Genomic DNA, 24,415 nt, shown 5'->3' with positions numbered 1-24,415 from the left:
CTAYAGCTACATCTCTAAAAATGTAACGGCGTGAGTCGATTAAGCTTGCTCAGTCCATCCCTTGTTGATGCACCAGCAAAATTCAAGTCATGCCCCTGATTCTCCACCAGATTTCAGTCTTCTAGACTTTGACTAGGCCATTCTAGCACACACTTCTATAGGTTTGTTTTCACAATTGCCCCATTTTTAGCTCTGTCCATATTCCAATCGACTCTACCCAATCTCATTGGGCAAGAATCATCTCATCATGATGCTGCCACCACCGTGCTTCAGTGTAAAGATGCTGCATCAGGGCAGAATTAGAGCAGAATTCATCACCAGTTTAACAGACTCATTATAATGTAACCACATTGGAATTCTTTTGCGTTTCTTTGGAAATTAAAGCTAAAAATGAGAAAGAAATATAGATGTTATAATAAATGCAGGTGTTTAATATTTTTTCAGACTTTTAATGGAATAATTGCACCGAATTTGAAAAATAGAAATATTTTTATCTACTTTTCTAGCCATTAGACTGGAACAACATAGTTTTATTTATTTTTTATGTTTTTACATAATTTTCCACAAACATCAAGATCCCATAGAAGAAAATCTATCCCATTTTTGCTAAAGTTTTTACTCATAAAACCTAATAAAAGAAATAAAATGGCGGTTCTTTTAAAATATGACCAAATTTCTTGTGGTAGATGCTTATCAAATGCTCTAAGTTGACTTGTTCTTTTTTTAGTAACATTTGCAGCTATAAAAGAGTTTTAATGACCTGGACTGAAAATAAAAATAGCTCTTTGGATTGCAACGCTTGCAGAATTCCTTTCTTCTTTTACTAAAAAAAAAAGGAAGAAAAAAAAAACTGAACAAGCCTGAGAGGTTTCCATGGCGCTGTCTTTGACTGGTTGAGCAGATGTTTACAGTTTGATAAAATTAGTGTTTGAACATTTTATTCTAATTCTTTACTTGAGTCTGAAAAAAATTCTGTAAATTCTCCACTTATTTTACTACAGCAGAGTTTCAAACTATGAACACTTTTTTTCTTCCGTAGAACAGATGTGTACTACATGTCAGGCTTTTTTGACAAGCACTTCCCAAAATTGAAACAAAATAGCGGAGATGATGTCATATTTATTCCGTCATCCCGTCAGCCGGAGCTTGACATCTTAAATTGTTAGCAGAAAGTTCGCATGACTAAACGGATGAACGGGGATTTTAAAGAGAGAAACATTTGGATTAAACCGAAATCGAAGGCCTTTGGAGAGAGCCTTGCTTACAATACGAAACAAAAAGTCTGAACACTTCATCTTCTGCTGCTGCTATTTACTCTGTTCACTTTTAATTAGTCCTCTGTGAGTCCTGCATATTTATTTTTACACAATCTCTGAGGCTCCCCCCTTCACTGGTGCCAATATTCTAGCAAAAAAAAACAAAACAAAAAAACATCCAAAGTGATTGTTTGCCAAAGACCACAGTTCTCCAAATTCATTATCAGCAGCGTGACTTCTAGCGTGCTAATACGACTTAATGCAGTTTTTTGTCTGATTCCTGCGTCAAAACGCCTCCGATTCCGACCCGGCTCTATCACAGCAAAGAAGTTATAGGCATAAATCATCTCTCCCCTGTTTTTATTAATTTATTCAAACCGCAGCGCAGACCAACTATGAGACTTTCTCTGCTTTTCTTTTGTAAACTCACCCAATGAAGGAGCTCATTGTAGATAATTACACATGTGCTTTAGTTCTGCAGCGAAGCTTCAAAGCATTTTTAAGCCATGGAGCAGATGTGAGGCGATGAGGTTGACCACTGTGTCATTATTCCCTCCCCTGCGGTTGTTGACGTTCCCCCGCGCCTCTCCAGACGTGAGTACGGCGAATCTGATCTCGGCGCTTTGCGTGCGGACGGACGCCCGTTCACACCATCGCGGGACAACCTCTCTACCCCAACCCTCTCACCACGATGCTGTAGTGGTGAGCTGTAGTGTGTTTTTTTTTTTTTTTTTTGCTTCTTTATTATTATATTTTTTTTTATATACAGTTATGATTTCTTTCCAGGCGGCAAACTTCAACAATGCATTTGGTGCCTCGCTTAGTGTGAAAGTGCTTACCACATCATAAGCGCTGTTGTTGTTCTGCATGTCAGACGGGGTCCGCAGGAATTCGGTGGCAGGCGGATCGGGATTGTGCAAAAAATGCTGCAGCGAAAGAACGTGTTTCTGTCATGGTGCTGCAATCAGTCACATCAGTTAAAGGAACAGCTCTTCACCTTTCTGGGACGTTAACTTTTTTTTTTTTTTACTACTAATACTTCGACACACCCCTGAATCTTCTTGCACAGAATGAACCTCTCTGAAATGCTTGTTTTCAATAAGTTATTGAATAATAACTGTATTTATTCACCAAATTATTAAAGACCATGTATAGCAGAGTTTTACAACTGTATGGTCTAATCCCATTAGCAAGGCAACAATGACTATAAATATTGGTAAGGAGCACTCGCTTTTTGTGTATAAGTACATGTGTGTGTGTGTGCGTCCGTGCGTTTGTGTGCGTGTAATTTCTTATAGCCTGTCCCTGAGTGATACATTTGTTGAATGAGATCCATTTGATCCCGAAGCTCTGCATTGTTCCGGCTTTCCTTTTTGTTGTTGTTTTTAAATAAATACATTTCCTAATACAGCATAAATGTCACATTACAGCATTTCCTCCAGTGTATTATAAGCCTGACAGGCCACCAGACTGTACTTGCTCCCGTACCGCCAGGCTAAGCTTTGTTTGTTTATTTTAAACTGGATTTTTGTACACCAGTAACATTGAAAGTAAAGACAGATTAAATTTGGTTTGCCAGTTGGTCTCAATATTTTTAACTTTTAACATTTTTCAACACAAAAACATGGTGGGCTGCCTTAGCGCCCCCTACCACCAGGCTTAGTAGGTTTGTGTTGGGAAAGTCTGCATTATATGGGGAAAAATGGTTTGGAATAATTTATGAAACGTTTCATTTGTTTCACATCACAACAACCTGGCATTTTAACAGGGCTGTGAACACTTTTGAGAGCCATGGTGAAAAGTGATGGGTAAGTACAGATAAATTGGTTCTCGGTACCCAAGGCGTCACGAACATGAACAAAGTTCCTGCTAGCAAGGACATTTTATAGTTTACAAGAACTAAAGTATAGAAGCTAGAAGAACTTCCCAAAGCAGAGCTGTAAGAACAAAATGATGTCATTATGTAAAGTATGTATCAACCTTTAGATGTTGATGAGAAAGAAGTAGTAGAAGAAGTGTGATGTTGGTGGAAATATTTAGCATAAACTTCAAGTAGTTAGCTTCTGTAACACCTGGTATAAATGCACATGTATCTCCAAATTCTGCACAACCAGGATATTTTAAGATTTGTCTTTTCTGTTCTGTATTTAGCCCAGAAAAAATGCATTGACTTTGATTAACTCTGACCTTTCAATCACATTCAGTGAACATACGTGTTCTTTATAGAAGTCTTGTCATCTTTTACTTTTAAGTCCTATTTTTACATTGTTTCGACAGAAGGCAGAGTTGTCTTTTACAGGTTTGTGTCACTAAATTGTTCTTGAGGGGGAAAAAATAATGTTGAATAGCTACAAGAACTTCTGGTGAGTTGTTCTTAAATATAAATGTTTTAACCAAATGTTAACATTTGGTTAAAATGTTTGTGTAGTACAGAACATTGCAACTGAGCTACAACGCGCCAAGTTCGGGATATATGGTTAAAACCTCTAACTTTCACCTAAAGACATATTTAATCCTATTATTTAGTCAATATTAGATATTACGCATCGATTATAAATGCTACAATAGCTACATAATAGAAAACAAACAAAAACTCTTGCTCTATAATTATTTTAAGGACAGATTTGAGCTTTCTGTGTTAACAAGGAAGTAAGAGCTAACTGTCATTAGCTACAATGTGAAATAGCACTAATGGCCAAATAATTTAACTGGTTATCTAACTGGTCAAAGTAGTCAAAAATAAAGCCAAAGTGTACAAAAAAGTATAATTTATAAATGTTATTGTCACTCAATAACATTTCAGGTGAATAGTGAACTAGTCACAAGTAGTTAGCTAAAGCTACAGCAGAATATACAAACACTACTGGTTCTTCTTTTGTTTTTACTGGCAATTGGCAAACAGCTTTCAGTGTGCTTTATCGCCACCTACTGAACTGGAGTGTTGTTCTGATTTTACAAGAAACTGAAAAAGCGCCTCACTTCAAATGTGGTTTCAATTTAAGCAAAGTAAATCAACTAAAATAAATTGTACTTTTTGCTCGTGAAGTCGATTTTGAAGAACACCTCTCTATAATATTGTGTCCGATCCATCAGTACATGTTCACCTGTCTACAGTGATTGGCCACAGTCACAAACTCCTGTACAATGCTTTCCTATTCTTTTTCAATTAGAATTTAAATACATATGGCCAAATCAAAGTCTTGATAAAATATTCTCTCCTCCTCCTTGATGTTTCCCCTCATCTTACCCACAATTTTTAGAAGGGAATAAAAATGTCTTCCTTTCTGCTACTTATTCTATTCCTCCTGCCATTTCTTTTTAATTTCATCTTTCACACTAGATTTTAGTTCTGATTTGCTGTATGAGACTGAAAAAGTCATTTCTGTCTTTTTAACGCAGCTGGTTTAAATGTACAAGAACTCATAAATAAAGCATTCCCATTTTGTGATAGTTGGGGGTTTTGGGGGAAAGGGGAGATTATGAGGAAAGTCACAGAGGGAGATAAGAGCTGTATCCTTTCTGTCCCAACCATTCCTCTCCTCCTGTTTTGAACCCACCCACATACCCCCTGCACTTGGCTTTCTCCCAGTTTGTAAAGGGATTAGTATGGTAGACTATAGGAGCAGGAAGATGACTTCACTTTGGAGCAGGCAGCCCAGAGCAAGGTGCTGGTGGGCTCGTATGGGGTGGAGGGGGGTTTAATACAAATCAGGTTTACTGATAGATATAGGCCTTATGTTGAGGAGTCAGGAATCAACCAAACTCCTGGCACATTGTAGATCACACACACGTTCAAAGTACAGTGTTTTGTTGCAAAATATATATATTTTTAAGATTCAAAAAAAAAAAAGGTTTTCATTTAAATATATTTAGCAACTAAATATATTTAGTTGCTAAACTAAATATATTTAGTTGCTAAATATATTTAGTTGGAAAAAAGTTGGAAAAGTACTTTTATCAACGTACTTTTCCAACAGTGACACAGTGAATTGCATTTAGATATTCCAACAGATAGCTAACAGATTAATTGCCCCCCATTATTGTGTGTTTTTTATACACCAGTAACAGAGACAGAAAAGACAGATTAAGCTTATAGTTGACGTATTGAACTGAGTGGTACACACCAATTGCGTGGTCCCTGAACCTGCCTGTTGGCGTCACACGCCATCATCACCAAATCACGATGCCTGATCTTGCATCTCTGAATTTTTATGACTTTTAAAAATCTTTTTTTTTTTTACAAAACAGTCATTATCCAGATGTTTTATAGTTGATTTTAATGAAGTGTGTGTGCTGAAGTTGCTCTTGGATCAAGTGGAATATGAAATTTGTGGCTTTAAACACCATAATGATCTCTAAATGTTGTCTTGTTTAAATTTAGGAGTATTGATATACTTTCCTATATCTCACTGGAAAAAAAGACATCTGTAACAGTCATTCTTGCTGTCACTCATTCATCACCTGATCTTTTGTGTTTCGTTTTAACGGGTGCATCTGTCTCTCACATCTTTATTTTATCCTTCCTGGCCTCTGTCCGACTAATGCCGATATCTGTGTTCGCAGGGAGTCCCCGTGCGTCAGCCTCGGCCCTGCACTTCCCGTCCCCTTCCATCATCCAGCAGTCTAGCCCCTACTTCACCCACCCCACCATACGATACCACCACCACCCCGGACAGGACCCCCTGAAGGAATTTGTGCAGTTCGTCTGTGCCGATGGCTCAGGGCAGGCCGCTGGACAGGTAAGGCAGGAGAGACGCTGCTACCTGCAGCAGCTGCCTGAAACACAGAAAAGCACGCAGGCAGGTTGACGGAAAAACAAAGATACCACCAATTACCTCTCACATCACGAGGACTCACACCACCAGAGACACACCCACAAACAACACACCAGACACTGGTTCAGTAAGCTGGTCTAGAAATCTTCGTATTGTCTTGTCGGTGTCATTTTTGCCGTTTCCTGTTCTGGACCCCAACGTCTTCCCCTCTCTTCCTCTTGTCCATTTCTTTCTTTTGCTCCACCCAACCCCCCCCCCCTCAGAAGCTTACAACCATCAGCACGAGAGGGACTCAGTCACGGCACGCTTCAAGTCGAGCACACCAGTCCTGTGTTGTGTCATCGTGTTACTGTCTTCATCTCTAGCTGTTCCGATTTCAGTTGCCGTTTGGTTGCTTGGGATTTGGTACCGTTGGTTGGTGGTGTTGTGATTGTGTAGACGAGTGTTCTCCCATGCTTTTGATTTCTTGCCATCTGATGGATGAGCCCAGTCAAAGAGTTCTCTCACTGCCTCCACAACCTCCTTCACCCAACACGGACCGCCTCGGCGGACCCTGGTCCCGCACCAAATCACTTCTTGTGGTGGCTATTATTTTTCACACCCTCATTAAAGATGGCGTCCGCATACCTCATTCCCTTAGTTTTTTTTTTTTTTTTCCCGCCCATCTCTTCCTCCTTCCGTCATGAATTTGTTTATATTTTGGGCCCGGCCTTCTTGAGCCGCTCCCCTTTTCCATTCCGTGTCTGCGGGTTGTCGCATGCCGCCCTCTTGACCCTATTTGTGTTGTCCGCAGCCGAACGGGAGCGGCCAGAGCAAAATGCCAGGCTCCTTCTTGCTGCCTCCACCTCCCCCAGTGGCCCGCCCAGTGCCCCTCCCCATGCCCGACTCTAAACCCAACAGCACGCCCCCTGACGGCGGACTCTCCTCGCCCGCATCTCCGTGTAAGTGACCCTGCAGAGACCGTTTGCAAAGTAACACAGGAAAAAAGAAAAGAAAAGAGAGAAACCTCCCTCTAGTGACAAAAGACCAGTGTCGTGTTGTTCCTCCTCCGACCTCGTGCCGTAATTATGTTTCCAGCATCTCACTTTCCCTTCCTTGCAGAAGAATTTGGAAACCAGCAGAGAAAATAAGGTGCAGTCCCAGGCCCTCAGAGGTTTTGACTATGTGTCATTACAGACATGTGTGGCACTCCACATGGCTTTTTATTAGGCCCCTTGAATTGTGGTGGCACCACAAGTTGAAGCCACTCCACGTGTCATGCTACGAAAGCGTCATTGCTGCTCTGTTTCCTCTTTTCCTCCCTAAAAGGACTCATCGGCAAACTGTCTGATTTCAAGTGTTGACTTGCTGTCTCCAGAGGGGCACAAATTTAGGGCAGTTATGTTATATGGACTCCAAAGCAGAAACTGGGACGTTAGTGGAATTTTTGTGGATCCCTTTGCTTGGTGAGTGTGAAACAGGAAGAATAAGTCAAGTTTTTAAGGTAAGGGAGTGATGACAGAAATATGTCTGCCAGTCTTACGGTAGAGGGGCACTGGATGGAGCACCTTTTCTTTTATTTTCTAACTTTTAGCTCTTCTTCAAAGCTAGTGTTTTCCTCCCCTCCCTCACCCCCAGTCAGCGTCTGCAAGTCTTTAATGTCTTTTGTATGTTATTTCAATTCTTAGAAACACATGGATGTATACTGTACCTTCCTTCCTGTGTCTCTCATTGCTGTCCTTCCTCCCTTTCCTGCACACAAACAGACCACACAAAGTCTGCACACAAGCTTCCCTGAGTCCTTCAGTAAGTTTAGGTCTCTGGAGTCCGTGGGGGAACCTCAAACTGCCCTAAATTTGTCAGAGACGTTGATGCCAGTTGGTTTTAAATATCCCCGACTGATCCTCAGCGTCAGGATTCAGCTGTGTTCCGTCTCTCAGCGCAGAGTTTGTCACCCAGGGAGATCTGAGTTTGCATATCAGATTATGACAAACATTTCCACTGGGTTTTACTGACCTCAATGATATGCGTAGCAGTACTTGATTAAAACCAAGTTCACTGGTGTTATTGGTCTCATTTAATTTTCATTTTTAGCTTATTTATTAAGTAGTTAAATACCCTAAGTAGTCAATAAATAGTAGTTACAATATTTAACAGATGTTGTTTTCTACATGTGTTATTGCTTTATTTTTAAAGTCATATTTGTGAAATATGTGAAGCTGCAATCTGTAACTCTTATAAAACTCTGATCTATATAGATCAGAGTTTCATAAATCTGATCCTTAGACTCCAGAGATTAACTCTTTGTCAATCATCTGCAAGTGCATTTGTATCTGTTGGATATTTGAAAGGCTTCTCTCAGGACGGTACGAAATGTTGTCAGAAATGTGTAAAATGAGATGATAAAATTAGAAATGGGTCGGTTAACGTCGTCAAGGTGTTTCAAGGTTTCAAAAAGTTGTGGTTTGAAAATTACTCCATTTTTCCGTCATAACAACACAAGAGTTCAGAGTGGTTTTAATCAGATGGAGATTAAAACACTGGAGTGACCTGGGTTGTCTCTGGTTGTGTGTAACATTGAGAATTTTACGGTGCCCCTCTCCGACTTGTTGCTGACAGAAACACTCAGCTGGCTGAAACTGCCACTAGGCATTGCCTATGTTTACCAAAAAAGACAAATTTGTAGGTTTGGAAATATTCCTGGGCAAGAAAAACACAGTCAGTCATGGTGAGGACGCCAAATACTTTTTAAAAACAAAACTATGAGAAGTACCGTATGTCAGCCCATCAACCGGCTGCAGACCTGAGCAGATAGCCTGACTAGCTAACTAACCCCTTCTAGACTAGCCCTGCAAATTTGCCTCAAGCCATTTCTCCTGTTTTAATGCCACTGAGGTAACAGCAAAGTGCAAGTTTTGCATTTTCTATGCATGGATGCACTTAGATTTATTGGTTGCAGTTATGCTCCCTTATGCCTAATTTAGCTGATTTGCATACTCAATACAACATTTATGGTGTGTTATATTTTTGCCTCCATCTTTCTACCGAAATCCAAATTATAGATAATTTTATAAGTCAATTTACTATCTTGGAAAGAGATAGTTTATTAGTGATTTGTCCACCATAAAAAACAGAGGCTAGAAATATAATAGTTTTAAAGAGAGCAGGAAAAGCTTGGAAAAGTTTGTCTCCATATGTGGGTTCTTTTTTTTTTGCTACAGCGATCTAAAAGGTAAAATGCAGGAGTGCACAGAAGACCGCAGCTTTAGAGTTATTCTAAGAAGTGTCAGAGAGAAAGAAGGGGCCAAGAATTCGGAGAAATAGTGTCCGTCAGAGTGAAATAAATTTGTGGTGTGTGGAGAATAAATGGAGAACTGTGCAATTTGCTGATGACTTCCAGATGTTAGCTAATGACTGCTAACGCTGCGTCCGCGGTGCTGTAAAGTTTGCCACGGTGTATCTGAGTATAAAGAAACAAAAGCAGAGATGACATTTTATGACTGGAGTACTAAATGGACACCAGATTTCTCAGCAAAAGGATCAGCTGGTGGGCTGTTAGTTGTATCGCACACTGTATAATAAGGCAATTCTGGTTTTATGGTGCCAGAGTCATCAGAGAACAAGAGAGGGTAAATAAAAAAGATAAATAAAAGATTACCATTTGAATTCATTAAAAAGAAAGACTGTATCGCTCAGGTTTCTTCTCTGGCAGGTTAATGTAGATGTCCTGACAACCCGAATACTAATAGAGACACACTGTAGGTATTCACATAAAACCATCTGCTATGAATTTTGACTGGCTGCAACATATATCTGTTAATTCTCAGAACACTTAATGCTCAAGAAAAATTAACACTACAAACAGCCAGGTTTGTTATTTTGTGTACTGAGATCTCAGTGACCCTATGATAAATGCTAAAGGCAGGAAAGCTAGCAAGTAGCTTAGGTATCAAAGATGACGGCAGTTGCAGCAAGTAGGAAACATTTTTATTCCGAAATAAAATAAAAGTTCAAATTGAGCAATTGTACATCTACTAGATGTTCTTTTTTGAAATTAATATTGTATTTTTTTTGCTATTCTTTTTCTAATCTTGGTTTACGTAGTCTTAGCATTAGCATTATAACATACAGACAAGAAAATAGTCTAAGACTTTTACCAAGGTCCTAAAGGCAGAAACAGACTCCATACCTTTACATAAAACTATTTTATTACACTACTACAAGTTTAATTCTGACCATAACAGTCCATCTGTAACTATCAGTTCTGCTAAGATATGGAAGCTAGCTGAGATGGTTCAGCTAGCAGCCTGTGTTTGGAAATTTCTCGGGTTGTGTGGAAAAACGGGCAAGACAAGAGAAGCACATATTGTGTACAACATTCAAAACCTGTCAAATAAAACAATACATTTACATTTACCCATAGTATTTTTTCCCTTTCAATAGAATCTTGTTGCATATTTTAAGCTTCATATTAAGGATGCATTTTTGGTTAAATAAATGTTTATGTTGAGATGAAACAAAATAGTATTAAAGTAGTAAGTTTTCCTTCTAATTGTGTTTTTCTGATAAACTTTAGATTTTTTTTTCTTGTCATTAAGCTAAATTAGTTTTACAAGGCCCTAGCATTAGCATCACCACTAGCACTAGCATTACCATGAACAAACATCGCCCTCTCACACATTCAAGAAAGCGCGGTTCCTACGCATTCTCAAATAGTCTGGAAAAATGCTAAGTTTGTATTTAGTGTTCAGGCTTGGATAGCTCTAGAAAAATATTACAGAGTAATGAAACATGAAATGTATTTCCAGTTTTCAACAAAATACCTTAAACATCCAGAACATTTTTGACACCTATTCTATATAAAGTTGGACAAAATCGCCTTCATCTTTGGGTTTTTTGTTTGTGTCTTAAATCAATAGTGTTTTGACAATAAACTCATTAAGATAAACTCCCTCAATGTCTGGGGTTTTTTTTAAAGCTGTTTTCATAGCACATTTAGTGCCACACTGCTCTTGATTTTAACTGCTTTGCGATTCGAAATAATTTTTTGTAGTCATATGTTAAAATAGGAAGGAAAATTAGCTGTAAAAATGGTACATTTGAGTCGAGCAAGTTTTGTAACCATCTACTGATCTTATGTGTAACATTATTTATTTTGCCCCTACAAATGTAGTTGATAAACTTACGTTACTCTCCAAATTTTCATCTCAATATATGATCARTGTATCATTTTTGACTCTGTAAGTTAAAAAGTACAACTTGTTAAGGCTTGTCTTAATCTGATGCGTAAAGATGTTGTGGACATAAAACTGAGCAGGGTAGATAGCAGATTTACAAGGCTGCCCAGGAATCTTGGAGTGAAAAACGTTTAAGTGAATCAATTTAGCTAGTAAAGTGTAAAGTGTTGCTTTAGTCAATCCGTTGGTATTTGGCATTACATGATGAACAGACGTTTATCATCCAGTCTTATAATTAAGGTCAAATTGTGCTGGATGTAGTTGGATCTGACTGGCTGTGATTGGACTGTACAGTCAGGGTTTTTTACAGTAATCTGTAGAACTACATATAGTGATTCTGGCCTGTTTTTGTGAAGTGCCTGGAGATAACATCTGTTGTAACTCGGCTCTATATAAATACACCAAATTGGACCGAATTGAACTTGACGTTGCGGGGCCAGTTACTCGAAAGGTCACTTATGTCCAGCGTGGTGTGTGCTCTGTTTCCACAGCATACTCCACGCCAGGCGCCACAGCTCCCAACAGGTTTGTCGGCATCGGATCACGGGACAACAACTTTCTGAACATCCCGCAGCAGACACAGGTAAGACGTGAGGGACGTCCACTCCCAGAACCGCTCTCCGTGTTGAAACCGTAAGAGGAAGCTCATCTGCCTCGACTGTAATTACTGGTGAAACTCAGGAAACTTATTAAGTGAGTGGATGTGAGCCAGAGCTCCTTACTCCCTCACTCTGTGAAACCTGCTGCAGGGTTTCCTCCACCTCTCCAGTTACACCAACCCACAGCGCACCATCAGAGTGTGCATTTGTACATCTGTATTTTACTGTACGTGTGTGGTTTACCATATGTGCTCAACTGTTTATTTGGCATGTACGCAGCCTGCCCTCAAGGCAGACGGCCCTTTTCCCCTCACTGCCTTTTTTTCTCTTTCTCTCTCTCTCTACCTTTTCCTTTCCCTGCTCCACCCAATCCCCCACTTTTCCACTTCACCTACTTCATTCCTCAAACTTTGCTCCCCTTCCCTCGCTCATATTTAATTCTCCTCTTTTTACTGTACGCCTCCTTCACCTTCTGSGCTCTCTTCCCATCGCCGCTCCGCACCTCCCCCCCTTCTTGTGCCTCCACCATTACCACCAGTACTTTTCTCATTAGTGTCTAACCACACCCGCCTGGAGCCAGCTCAGCCCCGCACCTCGACACATGGAAACCATCTCAGGATTCCCTCCCTTATTTCTCTGCCCTTCGTTCTCTCGCTTTGTCTTGCTTTTCATTTCTGCTCCTCTCAGTTTCTCTTCTTTGTCCCATTTCCACTCATTTGCCCGTCAGTATATATTTTTTTACCCTACTATTACTGAAATTTGCTTGCACGTCCTGAACATTGCAAATATTCCACACGTCTTTAACACGGGAAGCTGGGATAATTTGGGCTCTGGAACGTTTAAGCAGGATAAAAACGTAGGTCTCCACAAAACAGCAGAAAGGTTTGGGGCGAAAGTGTCTACGTGGAGACCAGAGGTCAGGCTGCACAGACAGCTTCAGCTACCAGCTGTGGCCTTCTTGTGCCCTCTAGTGGCAAATGTGCTGCTCTACAACCAGCAGAGAAAAGAAACAAGATCTCAAACAGTGCAGACAAATGCTTGATATTCAGAGCAGGGTTCCCAAACCTTTCCGAGCCACAGACCCCAAAGAGATTTTGTATCTGACGATGATACAAAATATGTAAAGGACCATACATTTTTATAATGTTTTTTTTTTTGTCAGTGTTGAATAATTATTACATTCATTTAGCATAAATGCTGCCTTATATGATCTGATTTTAGATAACCATGAAAAATTTTATCAGATAATAAAATTTTTCATCACGATTCTTTTTGATCATAAGAAAACATGTGATGTTTTATATTAACCACATAATTATTTTTATTTAATTCCCACAGTTTTTGTGGTTTTTGCAGCAATGTCCTTATTGGAAACTTTTCCATTTCTTGTGAGCTCCGGTAGAAAATGAGTATCAGAAGTAACATTTCTGAGTATTATTCTTACTCATATTTTAGATTTTAAAAAAAGATTTAATAGCAGAAAAAAATTATTCAAAAAAATGTAAGATTAAAAAATGTATTTATTTTTGCGGTTTATTTTTCTCATCTTCCCTCCGACCTTCGGAGGTCCCCACAGCACTCCCGGGCAGGCCCCCACTTTTAAAGACCCCAATGTAGGGAACCCGAGTTTCAGCCCGCTTCAAAGTCACGTCTCGGTCGTCTCGTTACCCCGGGTGACCAGACATGATGTCATAGCTGGGCGATCTTGAATTTGAGAAGGGCTTTGCTGGAGAGGGATCCAGGGAAAGAAAAGAGAGTGGTCACTGTCTACTGCCAAGGATTTAGAGGCAATGCTTACAAGAGATAGATGGGTGGAAGGCAGAGTAACTAAGAAGGGGGAAGTTACAATGGCATGGGCCCGCTGGGACGGTGCCCCCACCGCCCCGGGGAGTGTGCTAGCTGAGAAGGGCAGAGGGGGAAGGGGTGGTATTCATGCGACCTGTTAGAGTCAAACAAAACAAAAGGACCGCTTTCCCGGAGGAGCGGAGGAGTTTCCAAGGCTTGACTTTTAGAATGTTGGCACTTGAGCCATCGGTGGCAGATCCCGCAGGCCAAGCAGGGCAGCCAACTTCAGCAGCAGTGACCCAGTTCTGCCCCCTGCTCACACTGACTGGGAGACACCAGACATGAAGACGGTGTGAGTGACACAGAGGGTCAGGGTGCTGTAACCCTGCTGCTGCTACAGAAAGACAGAACAACACCACCTGGACTTCTATCCCCAAATCCACCATAGTGTTAGTAAATGTACAGCACCTGGAAACAAACTGAATTGAAATTATAAATTGCTTGCAGCATTTTTTTTTAAGATAAAATCTAAAAACATTGGGATTTAGCTCTCTTGACTCTAAATAAAATCCATTGCAAGCACTTTGATTAATGTAGCCCACTTTGCTGTACTCTGCTTAGCCTTCCTGTTGTCTGCTTAAAGTCTCGTTCTCTATCACAGCTTGAATGAATAATAAACCCGTCTCAACGTGTCAGAGATAATTCAGTTCCCTTTTAAAGAATATTTTCACGTCTCATTTCTGTGATTTTGTTTTTATATACATTTTGATGTTTTGCATTAAAAAAAGGTCGACTATTTCCTCAATTTCGCAAGAAAGTTTTTACACTCCCTTAAAGTGGTTTTCAGGTTTTGCAAAAAGGAGTTAATTCTGTAAATGCCAGATAAGTTCACGCTTAAAAAAATTTTCCTGGTCCAAACCTTCAGCACAGAGAGAAGGACTCTCTCAATTTTCCTGAGATGTGTGGTCCATGACAGTTTGCGACCTCTACTTTCTGTTTACTACAGCCATGCATAACGTTAACATCCTGATTTGTGTAACCTGGTTGATTCGCCCCAAACCAGCAGACCAATCACGCCTAATTCGCCTTCTCTCTTTTTTTTTGTGGCATTTTAAAAGTTTGCTCAAAATTTACGATGGTACAGCGACTGAAACAAAACAAATTCTATCCTTCACATTGTCTTTATTATGTAACATCCACACTAAGTGTTGTTTTTACTGTAACATTTAGTACGAGGTGCTTACTAATCCAGAAAATGATTGGACTTTTGAGTTTTTAATTGATGTTTCACCTTGTTTTTACATTTTCAAAAGCATTTGAGACAAAACTAACCGCATCTCTACTTTCCCCTTCCCTTTTTTTCTCTTCCAGTCTTGGTTCCTCTGACAAGRTCTGTGCGCAAACCAGCAAATAGATATCTTTCTTTACAATTCAAAATGAGAAAAAAAAAGAACAGAGAAACAACCTGCAGGATGACAATAATTGTCTTACCAACCCGCCGACCAGCCCTGACAGTACGTCTCATCTGATATGAAATATAACCAAGCAACGCARGAAATTACAGTCGCATGACACTTCTAGTGGAACCCTGGACACATTCACGCACTCGGAGGGGGAGGACCTGATTTGGGTGAAGAGGGAAAGACGAACGGATGGACTCGAAGGAGGCTGGGAGRAAGATGGAGCGAAGGAGGACGCGGTACGCGGGCCTCCTCACGCCCAGGAACCACAGCAGCGATGCGGCAGCAACAAGCGGACGTGGGGGGAGCGGTCAGCTTCTCCTGCTTTCCAAGGACGCATTGTGAAACAAATGGCTAAGAAAAAAAAAAAATCAACAGTCCAGCAAGCTACAAAAAACTTCACCCACAACAAACTCAAAACCCAAATGAGACGATGAGCGTCCAGTGAGAACAGCGGCCCAGGATCTCATCATTGCCCAGAGCGAAACCCGATTGGCTCCTCTTGCCTGGCCACCAATAAGCAAGCGACCATGCCAAACCRTATCTTGATTTAAAGTTGCACTACAAGCTGAATCAGTCAACACTAACCCTTAACGATGTGCACTATTTACCTACGAGGCATGGGAGGTAAACCACACTCGCCGAGATGATTTTTACGTTCTACGAAAAGGAAACACACCACAAGGTACAAGAAGCCTTCAGGCGTCCTCCACCTGGCATGGTTCGATTCAGCCAATCACCGGTCTCCCCTTTGCTCAYAACGTTGTCAGTCTGTGTGCCATGACTGCAGGATTTCTCACCTTTCAGGTCATAATATTTCTATATGTATATGTAAAAGCTTTCCTTTTTTTTTTACCCGATAATCTCAGTAAATTCCCTCCACACACGAAGCAATCGGCGTCCTGGACGCTGAGCAATGTCACCGCTATTGGCAGCAGCTATGAGTTTCGCCCCCAATCGTCCCCTTTTTGTAACATAGACGAACGCTGACTAATTATTTTTCCCTCGCTTGTTTTTTTTTCTTATTTGAATTGACTCCTTTTTGGATTTGTACTATTTTCTAATTGTTTTTGTATTTGAATGGCAGCACCTTAAAGCGAGAGAAGAAGAAGTGATATGTTGGGGGGCAAAGAACACGGAGCGGCTGGCTAACCCGGAGAAAAATAGTGCTTGTAAAAACTTGAGGAATATGCCCACCTGCTGTTTTASATGTGGAGCTGGTGTCACACCCATGGGGAGCTACAGTGAGCAGCTGGTTAGACTGGAGTTAATTCAAAACGATGTAAAGAGATGGATACGGCCATGTTAACTTTAAATTTCTGGGTGTTTACTAAGAAGTGACTGTATTAGACATGATGGYGGAAACGGAGAACGGTTTTGGAGCTAGATTGAACAAAAACGTGAGGTTTTAGTTCGATTTTTTTAATTCTTAAAAATCCCTGGAAAATGATGACAATCACTTGCTTGAGAAGAAGGAAGTCAAACAGTAAATATGTTTGACCTACTATTTGTCAGTGCTTGACTGATTAAAGTCTGAGATTGTGAGGAAAAAGCACCTAGTGGCTGCAGGTGTTATTGCACTTTAATTCACTTAGCATTTACTTGACATTTTGACTGACTGTGTGGTCCATTTCCACTTGGAGGGCAGAGTTTGAGACATAAGCAGGACAAATGAACTGGATTACAGTTAATGGACGTGTTGCCAGTGCTAATGATTAGTCTCACAGTGGATTGTGATAATTAACATTTAAAGAATAATTATGTTCAGAATTTGTCAGCAGGTAGTGTCTTACCTGGAGTTGGTACAGATATGTTAGCCCCAGAGGCTGAAGCTAGCAGCTAATCCATGGTCAAACATCTTTTTCAATCCGAAAAGGGATTTTTGTTTTTATTCTATTTGATGCTTCCAAACAATGTTTCTAGATAGAAATAATTAAATATTTTTGACCAAATTAAAACTCTTAAAGAGGAAAAAACACTTGCTGAATGAAACCAGTGGATATTTACAAAAACGTTAAAATGACCGATGTTTATCAGGGTCTTCTTAGGCTTCATTCACACAAATGTAACCCAAATTTGATTTGGGGCTCGGATGTGACCATCACATCACATCAGTCTGAACGGCCTGATTCCGATCTTTTCACCCAAAAAAATAAATCAGGCAGACATTTATTCAAACAGGAAATGGAAGTAGGAGGTGGTGCGCCCTCGATAATCCTCCTGAATGAAACACTGAACACTTGAAACACATGAATGGCTTTTGGTCCAAATAACCTTCTGATAGTAAAAAGTAAAAATATTGTTGTGGTTTCAGTAAACTGTGTTTTGCAGCTTACTGAACTGGTAGTTAAAATCACCGGTTCTCAGTACATATTGAATTGAAGATGATCGCTGGTGGTGGACATCCTCCTCTGCTTGAGAGCTTCACAAAATACAATTGGCAAGAACCACTAAAACATTTGTGAAATTGCCGTTGTTTTAAGGCCTAGTCCACACCTAGCCGGATATCTGGAGAAACGAATACATTTTTATACATTTTTTTTGGCCTTTTGTGTGAACAAAAACTCAATTTTATATCCCAAAAAACCCCAATAATTGAGGAAAACTCCGACCAAAGTACAGATTTCAGAAAACTGTATTTGTGTTTGCGTGAACTGAGTTTCAGGATCCCACACATTACAGTCAACGACAAACAATGCGACATGCGATGCGATATCCCAATTGAGATGATCTTGTGTCTTATTACGTTTGTACTCCAATACGATATTTAAAAGTAGTTCAACCTTTATATGAACCTTTTGGTGCCATGTTTAATTCCTAACCAGAAGTGGTTTTTGTTTGGATGGATGGATTCTGGTCGGCTGACAGTTTTCAGCTTTGTGCTACGCTGTGTGTTTGGCATGTTTAAAACAACGCTCACTGTGGGATTTGGTGTGGATGAAAGGCTTTCTGAAAACGATCCGGCGTCTACGATATTTTAAAAACAATGTGGTGGAGATAATCATTTTTATGAAGATSTGATTATGATGCTAGCCCCGTAAGCGTATTAGCTTCAGCCTCTGGAACAAACGAAGATGTCAACGCAGGRTGTCACTTAAAAAAAATCAGTATCCTCTAATTTGGATTTGAGTTAATTTTGTGGAAAGTAAAAGGGACACTCTTAATCTTTTGTGTGTGATTGAGGAAATCGGTTCACATACAACTAGATTAGGTGTTTACTGATCTAACAGCTGCCAGCTGTAGCTTCCTATTAATGTTACCAGTTTTCTCATCCAGCAATCAAAGAAGCATATTATCCCAAATAATTGTTTTATTGACATGATTTAATTGTTCTTCTACCAGGAGGCCCTTTACTGTAGGAAAAACAAAACAAAAAAAAAAAAAAACGAGTGGGGTTCTGACAATCACAGGATTTTTTTATTTGTATTATTCCTGGAGACAGACGAGCTGAACCAGTTAGACAACAACAAAAACACTCTGAGATCTCAATCTGTTGAGTGTATAAAAAATATTACAAATTGTAAGTTTATCCTGTTGTTTACACTCCCAGATAGGCTGCTGCTCCAAGAGCTGAGGGGGCCACACTGCGGAGAAAAATTATGTCGTCACATTTCTGACTTTTTTTTTTTTTTTTTAACGGAGGCCTACGAGGTCAAGAGTCAAATGTGTGTTGTGCCAGTTTGTCTGTCAACTGCCTGTGACAGTAAAATTTAATAGTTGTCAYGGTTACGCCCCACACAAATGCATGCACTCACACACACACCAGCACTCCCCCYTCCTCCCCGAAGCCATTTTAAATGGAAGAGCCCTTATAGATCAAATAACTGCACTGATACAATCATGCCAGCCAATCGTATAAGTCAAAAAAAAAATTTTGTAAGCATGACGGTAGATAGATCACTRCTTAGCGTGTCACATTTTAAATCCGACTCATGACAACCGTTCAGTATTAATCACGTCTTTTCCCCCCCGATCCTCCCAACGACGCCACACGACAGATTTCAAAGGGAAGTCTTAAATCGAGACAATCTGTGGAGGCCTTTACGCTTTCAGTCACCTTGTTTTTTTCTTCTTCTACATATAAACCCCCCGCGCAGCACGTTCTCCCACGTTGAGTCCGAACGCCCATTCGTTCCTCACAAAATAACTGGACTGCCTGGCCGTGTTCCTTCACCGCAGGGAAAGCAGTCGTAGTTGGCCGAGCTGACCGGCGACCTCTCACCCGCTTCGTAGAGAGGACTGGGTCGGCTGGACGAAGGCGGTAGGCTGGTTTCTTTTCGAATCAAAGGAAGTGCCTCTGTATTCCCATTATGCAATTTGTCAAACATGAATTCAGGTTGTTTTTTCTCACATATAAGCTATAGTGAATGGTAATTAAAATGAAAAATAAAAAAAAAATGTCAGGAGGGAATGGAGAGAAAAAAAAACAATGACAGCTCACTAGATAATCTCAAGCATCTTTATATATAATACACTTTTATATATATTTATAGATATATACTTTTTTTTTTCTCTTAGTTTGCAAGATAAGCTCTGTGGCAGTCTAGTTATTTTTTGAAGCGTGGCATACATCGCACAGTCATAGGATGCATCTGGAAATCGCTAATCGGAGCAGAGTCGAGGCCCACGACCGTCGGAAATCCATCGCAGACCCATCGGTAGAGACGTAGAGTATCGGCTAACGTAGATGAGGATTAAAACTTAAACGAACAGATTTGTTTTTCTTTATTGTTTCGATGGGAAGTATTGTTCTTGAAACTAAATGATGTATGTTGATTGAGCCATGTGCAATGCCTTGGTAGAGGAATTGTGTTTGTTAGAGAATGTTTGAGGGTGTCATGCAAAAAAAAAAAAAAAAAAAAKGGRGGRAAAYCCYCYTYAARRTTTTTTTTTTTTTTTTCTGTTTGTTCGTTTGTTTTTCAAGTCCACGTGCTCCGGGACTCTAAATACACGAGCGGTGAGATAAAAAAAAAAAAAATGAGAAAGAAAAAAAAAAGTTTGGGGGACATTGTTTTAATTTTCTTTTCTTTTTTTTTTTTCGTTGTTTCCTTTTATCACTTTTTCAAGAAAAGAAATTCATTTTTATTGACGGGAGTTAAAGGAACAATTTCGCAGCTCGTAAGATATATATCATTATGAAAACTGGTGCTTTCGTAAAAGAATAAAGTACATTCAGTCTCTATTATACATAAATAATAATAAACAAACTTAAGTGTTATCATAAAAACTAATTTTTAGGAAATCATGCATTACTCTATTTCTTTGTATTTACCGGGGAGAGGGAAGGGGGGTGTTCATTGTAYGAAAAGGTTGTTGTAACAAAAGGCATTTTTCGTCTCCCAAACCTTTACAACACAGCAGAGAGAAAACACACATCCTCTTGTAAAAAAAAAAAACAACAACAACAAAACTTGTAAAAAAATTGTCATTTGTTTCCTGCGGACTCTATCCTACCTACCAGTGATCCTAACGTGGAACAGAGACAAGATCTTCCCAATATTCCGGGAGATGCGCGAGTCTGGATTCCTGTTTCTGAACGACAACAGCGACAAAAAGATAAACATGCTGTAAATGACGACGTCTTCGTTTGTGACTCACTTCCAGGGTTTCCTCCGTTTTCGGCCAGCGGGGTTGTAGTCATCCGAGTCAGCGGCAACTCGAACCCTGTTTACCCAAAAGCCCCCCACCACACCCCACCCCACCAAGTCCCCCTCCCCCGAACACCCACCAGCTGTAAATGATGATAAATATTTGTTTGGTGACGTAGTGTTATAGACTCAGAGCATCTTTAAAGGTTGTCCCTAAAAAGTGCCTTTTGTTCACAGACTCCATCTTGTATTCCTGAGTGCCCATCTCAAAAGAAAATAAGTCCCCTCCCTCATATTTCTATATCTTTCTCTTCTTCTTCTTCTTGAAGCTTTTTCAAGCAGTATACATAGTACTAAAGGAAATTGGTGTGATTTAGTTGCTCTTTTTATTGTTCAATACTATAGAAAAGCTAAAAAAAAAAAAAAAAAGTCTAAAAAAAATCTCTGTCTTGCTTCTCTTCCTCTGTATCTTGTCGTCTGTTTATCTTGGACACTGGAGTAGTCTGTAGCTGCGTATCCTTCTCTCTCTCTCTCCCCTCAACTTTCTTTCCTCCCTATTCTCTCTACAGCGCGGTTTAAAAAAAAAGAAAAATGTAAAAAAAAAAAAGAATACGCAAAGATTTTTTGTTTTGTTTTGTTTTTGTCTGAGCAGAATGCAATTAGCTCACATGTTATCCTTGTCTGTACGCTTCACATTGTATTACCATACCCCATCTTCTCCAGCTTCTCCATTCAACAGCTAATGTAAGTGAACAAGTTACACCACGAGGCTCTGGGCTGGGCCGAGGACATGGGGGGTTTGGGGCCGACGAGAGGGGGCCGTTTCGGGGTGGAGGGGTAAGAACACACAGCTGTGATAACCAGCACGACTGCTAGCATAGATGGTTTACATTTTGGGGGGTTCTTTGTTTTGTCTCTGCCTATTGTAGAGACATTTTTAGAATAATGGGTGTGTGAGATCAGGTATTTGAAAGAAATGATAAGGCTCTGCCCAYATTAATGCAAATATTTTACTGGTATTTTTTTGTCCCGCCTCCATTCATGAGTGGAAAATCTTGATTTTTAGACATATTTCCAAGTGCAATACAGATTTGGCCAATAAAGATTTGAAAAGCTGAGGAAAGAACAGCTTACTTTGAACGTGACGAGAGACAATGGCAACAAACAGCCGTGATTACCAGTTTTCTACATTTATCTCACCGTTACAAAGAAAAAAAAACTTAACCAAGGAGCTGAAATGGTAACACGCTCGAATAATTATTAATCAACGACTAATTATTAGGGAATAGTATAGTGTCGTGATTAGGGCTTTTAGAAATTGTCTGTCTGTATTTTGAAGTCGGATTTTCTGACTAAAGTTCGAAATGCAACATTTATGCCTCTAGAGGTAGAAAAGTGTGAGATCTTGAGTCCAAAGCTGCACATAAGTTAAATGTATTTAAAGTTTGACATTTGAACTATTCATCAGAGCATCTCACAATGTCTGATTAAACCAGTATAAAGTCACGTTGTGATCATGTTCATTGAGTTTTTGAAACACAATAATATAAAACGGCATTTCTTACTGGCTTTAGTGTTACAACAATTAGGAAAAAGCACCAGCTTTCTAGAATTTTATCAACTTCGATTAGAGTCCAACTCTGGAAGAGAAGCAAAGTGTTTATAATCGATGTTTCTGACACTTGTAGATATTTCAGCATTCCTTCAGAAGAGCGCTAAAAGTAGATGTTWAGCTACAGGTTAGCTGTAGCTTAACTGAAGAAGATTCTAGAAAAACATCACAACTGATGAAGTCAGAGCCTGAAAGGTTCACATTTAGTCCAGTTGCTACAGGATTTAGTTTACTGGTTTCTAAACCTGGCACTTTGTGATCTTGTTTTTGTAATCAAGCTAATGAAACAATCAACCATGCTATTATCAAGAAGCCATTTCAGAGACTCATATTGCAGAGAGCAGTGTGTGTGTGTGTGTGTGTTTTTAAGGAGTGTTTCTGGAGGGTCTGCCTCTGCACCAGCACTAACCATCCACCGTTTTTGTCTTTATTGTTTTACACACATCGTTTCCAACATGTTCTGTTGGGCTCAGATTAGCGGTTAGTGRCTCCAACCTGCCTGGTTATCCGTTCACTTCTTACCCAGTTCCAGCAGAGCGCCCCTCTCCTCTCCCCCATCCTGTCTACAGAGCAGCAGCCCAACCTCACAGGCCCCCTCCCAGAGCCCGTGGTGAAATGCATGTGTTAATTACAGTTTCTTTTCCATAATAATAATAAAAAGCAGTTTGAAAAGAGCAATGCCTTTACCTGATTGAATAAAAGGATGTTCTTGACTGTAACCCTTGGTCTACTGGCTCTTTACTCTGTCTGGAGCAGTGGTGGAAAGATTTCCAGGTGATGGGCACCAGAATGTGGTTGAGGTTTTGTTTTTTTTAAAGCACCTCACACACACACAGTCGCATCGGTTCCTTTATTCTTGGAGCGCTTCAACAAATCACGCAACTAAATTACCTTCTTTAAAAACAAGAGTGGTAGACGTTTATCCAGTTTAAAAAGTGAAATCACTTTCGCCTAACATAGCATGTAACTTTTAACTAGCATAGCTTAACCCATGCTATTTCTGTAACTGGTGTTTTAAATAGACCTTTTAAATGAAATAAATAATCCTGGGCCTGGCGGCCCACCATGCTTGCATCYGTTTTTTCTTCATTCTTGAGGCTCATCAATATGCCGTTTTTAGATCATGCGAGATGGGCCTTTGTTGTTTTGGGTCAGCAGTGGTTCTGGCCATTAAACTTTCTAATAGAGGCCTTGAAATGTCTCTTTACTACAGTTAAAATAKCTCTGACCTTAACCTAGACCTGCAGAGATTGAAATATTCTGGGTGGTTTGGTGACCTCCTGGTTGGGTCGATGCACTCTTGGAATAACATCGGATCCACGTCTTCATGGGAATGTTCACCAGGGCTGCATCCTTCCTCCAGATAGAGATGATGATGATGATGATGGCTCTCACCTTGGTTTGATGGCATCCCAAAACCTTAGAAATGCCTTCATAACCACCGTCGCATCACGTCCACGTCACACCGCACTGATGCAGTAATCCACCCAAAAGGATTCCAGAGTGTTTACACCAGTGCTGTTCTGTTTGCCATGAGGACCAAAATCATTGACATGAAATCAGTTTGGACCAGAACAAAAGTATTTTAAAAACTTCATGTGCCTTTTTTATTTGATCTGCTCAGAAACAAAGTAATCTTTTACACTGTTGTAGATACATATGTAAAGGTTTTGCATGATGGTGTTATAAGAGATTTTTAACTTCTTGTGGTGGATAATTTCCTTATCTGGCCTGAAAGCTTTCAGTTCGGGTAAAAGTTGGTCGCCGTTTGTGGTTCCAGTTACTCCAAAGCTACAGAAGATATCTGTAAAAAGTCTTGCTGTACTAAATGAAAAGGTGTCCATCTGTGTCRAACCTACACAGTACACCTTCTGGAGTCACAACCTTTGAAGGTTTTATCAATTTTAATTTCCAGTGCTTGAATTTTGGGTTCCGAGTTGTGAAACAATCATCAGAATCTATGCAATTAAAATATTTTTATTGTGCTGCAAATTTAAATAGTTTCTCTTTCACAACTGATTTAGTGACGTAAACCCAAGCTGGATGAAATTCTAATTGAGTTGAATCTGTTTAATCAGTGAGACGCGGATGGCAATGATGTGAAGGCACAGAGTCAGGGAGCTG

The 24,415-nt window shown here is 40.0% G+C and overlaps 1 protein-coding gene across 17 annotated transcripts in view; it reads left to right on the top strand.

Annotated features, from left to right (window-relative positions):
- Positions 1–19,458, top strand: part of nfixb (nuclear factor I/Xb) — a 195,303-nt gene extending 175,845 nt beyond the window's left edge. For 10 of the 17 annotated variants that reach the window (XM_008415318.2, XM_008415315.2, XM_008415322.2 and 7 more), the window contains 4 exons: positions 5,820–5,995; positions 6,825–6,972; positions 11,739–11,830; positions 15,003–19,458. In XM_008415318.2, the coding sequence (XP_008413540.1) occupies positions 5,820–5,995; positions 6,825–6,972; positions 11,739–11,830; positions 15,003–15,017 (431 nt within the window). In that variant the 3' untranslated portion in view covers positions 15,018–19,458. The remainder of the gene's footprint in view (positions 1–5,819; positions 5,996–6,824; positions 6,973–11,738; positions 11,831–15,002) is intronic. The other 7 variants (XM_008415321.2, XM_008415316.2, XM_008415312.2 and 4 more) reach the window with 3 other exon arrangements.
- Positions 19,459–24,415: the final 4,957 nt, after the last annotated feature.

Source organism: Poecilia reticulata, linkage group LG8, assembly GCF_000633615.1.
Source record: "Poecilia reticulata strain Guanapo linkage group LG8, Guppy_female_1.0+MT, whole genome shotgun sequence".
NCBI classification, from domain to species: domain Eukaryota; kingdom Metazoa; phylum Chordata; class Actinopteri; order Cyprinodontiformes; family Poeciliidae; genus Poecilia; species Poecilia reticulata.
This window is presented reverse-complemented; position numbering and strand designations above follow the sequence as displayed.